The sequence below is a fragment of the Gossypium raimondii genome, chromosome 10, assembly GCF_025698545.1.
Source record: "Gossypium raimondii isolate GPD5lz chromosome 10, ASM2569854v1, whole genome shotgun sequence".
Lineage (NCBI taxonomy): Eukaryota > Viridiplantae > Streptophyta > Magnoliopsida > Malvales > Malvaceae > Gossypium > Gossypium raimondii.
Genome location: NC_068574.1, coordinates 20,341,446 through 20,345,462, shown reverse-complemented (window position 1 = coordinate 20,345,462; position 4,017 = coordinate 20,341,446). Strand labels below are relative to the sequence as shown.

At 29.1% G+C, this 4,017-nt stretch overlaps 1 protein-coding gene across 1 annotated transcript; it reads left to right on the top strand.

The window, feature by feature from the left end:
- Positions 1-683: 683 nt before the first annotated feature.
- On the top strand, positions 684-3,757 carry LOC105778627 (stearoyl-[acyl-carrier-protein] 9-desaturase, chloroplastic). The gene is made up of 3 exons (XM_012602353.2): positions 684-956; positions 2,478-2,982; positions 3,067-3,757. The coding sequence occupies exons 1-3, from the start codon at positions 841-843 to the stop codon at positions 3,625-3,627; spliced, it is 1,182 nt and encodes a 393-aa protein (XP_012457807.1). The 5' UTR covers positions 684-840; the 3' UTR covers positions 3,628-3,757.
- The last annotated feature ends 260 nt before the right edge of the window (positions 3,758-4,017 follow it).

The window sequence follows — 4,017 nt, the reverse complement described above, 5'->3', positions numbered from 1 at the left end:
ATAATAAATAAATTAGAAAATAACTAACTTTTCAAAATGTAGAACACCGTTACAAGAAAAATCGGTTTTATTAACCCATGAGTTGTTGTTTTTTTTTCCTAAAAACAGACTAAATTTTCTTCTAAAATAAACAAATGTTTTAATATGACCGTTTTAAAAACTTCAATAGCTTATTGGACCATTTCGATGACTAATGTAATCTTTCGAAACCGGGCTTAACGTTTAGGCCGGGTTGGGGAGGTTACAAATTAAGTGATAATTACTATTACATTGATAATGAAAACATTATAAATAAATAAATAAATTTTTACATTATAGATTAGATTACCAATATACTTGATATTATCTTTTTTATATATAATTTTATTTTGATGCAATTAATTTTTATTGATTGATTTTAATATTATTAATTACTATTCATATTTAAAATAAAATTATATTTATTTAATTAAAGAACTTTGAATTATATTATTTTAATTTATCCAATTATATTTCATGATTTATTTTATAGTTTTACAATTTTGTTAATTAATAATATAGTATGTTATTTTTTAAGTAGAAATTTTTAAAAATATGACAAAATTAATTAATTTCAGATTGATATACTATTATATTAAACAATATCTAATTAATAATACTTTTATTATTATTAGAATTGTAAAATTGTTGAGTAAAAAGAAGAAGAAAGACAGAAGATTTGAATTGGTAATTAAAACCAAAATTAGGGGTAATGTGATAAAAGGTGGGAGTTTTAATTGGGTTAGTCCAAACAAGATTTCCCGGTTGTAGAGAAAATTGAAAGGCAGACCCAAACTGAAATCGAAAGAAAATAAAGAAAGAATGGCGTTGAAATTGAATCACATCCCACAAAAACTCCCATGTTTTGGTCTTCCGGCAATGGCTACCTTCTCATCTCCCAAGTTTTTCATGGCCTCCACTCTCCCTTCTGCCTCCAAGTTAGTGCTGCTTCTTCCTTTTTCAATATCCCCTTCATCTTCTTTATCTTTCTTCCTTTTTCATCATTTTCTTTCTACTTCATATTAATATATAGAGAGAAATATGTTGAAAAATGTGTTTGAACTTGGTTATTGGCTGGAATTTTCTATTAAAAACATATATATACAGTTCACTCACAGTTGGTATTGGGTTCAACATTTATTTGCATCAAACATTAAAATATACTTTAAATAAAATTGGTAATTTTAGTTATTGGTAAGTTACTTAAAATAGTTATTAACATTAAAAATATTCGCTGGTAAGTTACTCAAAATAGATATTAAAAGAAGACGTCCTCCAATTGTATAAAAAGAAAGCCATCTTAGTTCTCCATTTAATTTTTCACCTCTTTTAATCTTTCCGATTTAATTTCTACGCTTTAATTTATAACATTATTTTATCCCTATATTTTAATAAATTTATTAATTAGTTTAAATGGTTATTACGATTAGTTTTTTATTAAAATATTATAGTGTTATATATAATTTGAATGCCCTAAAAATCTTACAAACCGACATATAGTTTCTCATTAATCAAACTAAAATTTTGCATCTAGGTTATCTGAAACTTGAGATTTAATTTATATACTTTAATTTTTTTACATAAATTGGCCCTCTACTTTTATAATATCATTAATAGGTATAAATAGTTAATATTGCTAAATATTTCAATCAAAATGTTGATGTCGAACACCATTTTCAATAGAAAAATATTTTATCATGACGAGTTTGAACGAGTGTTTTTAAGAAAAATTCAATAAGTATTTTCAATGTTATTTTTATTGTTATATAACTATCAAGTGATTTTTTTAATTTCAAAATGTCACTTTCGACCTTCTTTTATCGACACAAGAATGTACCATGTTGTTTTTATTCTTTTCTTTACATTATAGAAAAATAGTTCAATTTCACATTTGGTCCCTCTATTGGTTTTGAATTTGAGATATACTTCTTACAGTTTAATTTCTAACATAATTTGGTCTCTATAAATCATACAATTTTAATTAGTTCAAATAGTTAATAACATTAATTTTTCGATTAAAATGTTACATGGTTATATATAATTTTAAAGTGGATTTTAAATCAAAAAGTAGAGGATTAAATTTAAAATGTACGAAGACTTAGGATGTACTTTAATTTTCAATTTTTATTCTATAAATTAACACAAATAAATAATCAACTCAACACAAAACGTGAATAAACCATATTAGTTATAATATTATTTTCAATAGTTGTTGAGTTATTAGATACTTAAATATTTAGGTTCGAGATTTATCTTATATAATTATCATATGTGAGCCTTCAATTTCATTATGTGTTGCTGCTATATCTAAATTTTAATTTAGTGAGCTAATTTTAGTTCGAATTATTCTTATTCTTCTATTGTTTGTGCTTAATATTGATTCTCTAAAAGAAACTATGAATCAAAATTTGAGTAGAAGACATATAAAAGTAACTCAAAAGATATATATTTGAATCCAGGGAAAGTGAAAATCTGAAAAAGACATATATGCCTCGTCCAGATAAGCATGTTCAAGTCACACATTCGATGCCCCCGCAAAAGATCGAGGTGTTTAAATCTTTGGAGAACTGGGTAGAGGAAAACCTTTTCAGTCTCCTAAAACCAATTGACAACAATTGGCAACCCCAGGATTTTCTTCCCGATCCTACGTCTGATGGGTTCTATGATCAAATCCAAGAGATACAGGAAAGAACCAAGGAGATCCCAGATGATTACTTTGTTGTTTTGGTTGGTGATATGATCACAGAGGAAGCCCTTCCAACTTACCAGACGTTGCTTAACACCATGGATGGAACTAGTGATGAAACAGGTGCTAGCCTTTCTCCTTGGGCCATTTGGACGAGGGCATGGACCGCTGAAGAAAACAGGCATGGCGACCTACTTAATAAGTATCTCTACTTGTCGGGAAAAGTCGACATGAGGCAAATCGAGAAGACAATCCAGTATTTGATTGCTTCAGGAATGGTAAGTGAGATGGTTGCCAGTTGCTCCACTATCTTATTATTTAATTCAGAACCAATTGAGCTAAATCTGAGTTTATATTTGTAGGACTCGAAGAGCGAAAACAACCCATATCTGGGAGCGATCTACACATCATTCCAAGAAAGGGCAACTTTTATTTCCCATGGAAACACTGCAAAACTCGCTAAGGAGTATGGGGACACTGAGTTGGCTAAAATATGTGGTTTCATTGCCGCGGATGAAAAGCGGCACGAGACAGCCTATACCAAACTCACTAACAAGCTGTTTGAGGTGGATCCTGACGAAACCGTTCGAGCCTTTGCCAACATGATGAGGAAGAAAATCACGATGCCTGCTTACTTGATGTACGATGGGCAAGACGAAAACCTTTTCGACCACTTCTCGGCTGTTGCACAAAGACTTGGGGTTTACACTGCTTCCGACTATGCTGATATTGTGGAGTTCTTGGTGGATCGATGGAACGTGAAGGAATTAACTGGACTTTCAGCTGATGGGCGTAAAGCTCAGGATTTTGTATGTAATCTTGCTCCAAAAATTAGAAAATTGGAAGAGAGATTTCAATTAAGAGCAAAGCAAGCGTCAAGTCTTCCCTTCAGTTGGATTTTTAATAGAGAAGTCATGCTCTAAAGTCTTGAAACAACAACTATGGAATGCGATCTTATCTTTCAAGTAAAGTCATAGCTATTCAAAATATTATAAAGTATAAAAGTTTGAGTATTTCTATGGAGATTTGATTTTCTTAAACTATTAAATATAATATTTTATGGATGTTTTATCATATAAAGGTATAGGTATAGCTTTCTAATTTTGCAAATATTATGTGTAGTTTTTTTACGGATTTAAGTTTTATTATGTTTGTGCTCTTTTTAGTATATTTTGGGTTTCTATCTGTTCTATTTTGTATTGAGATGAATTTAACTCTAATTATTTCAATATGTATTACTTGTGATTTGTACTATACATGTTGTGACCATTTTAAAATTCTTAAAATAGTTTGACCAACTTTTAAAATAAAAA

Bases quoted from the DNA above. Each gene is read 5' to 3' on its own strand.
- LOC105778627 (XM_012602353.2), top strand. From the start codon at position 841: ATGGCGTTGAAATTGAATCACATCCCACAAAAACTCCCATGTTTTGGT. The intron at 957-2,477 runs GTTAGTGCTGCT...ATTTGAATCCAG, and splicing joins ACTCTCCCTTCTGCCTCCAA to GGAAAGTGAAAATCTGAAAA. The intron at 2,983-3,066 runs GTAAGTGAGATG...TTATATTTGTAG, and splicing joins ATTTGATTGCTTCAGGAATG to GACTCGAAGAGCGAAAACAA.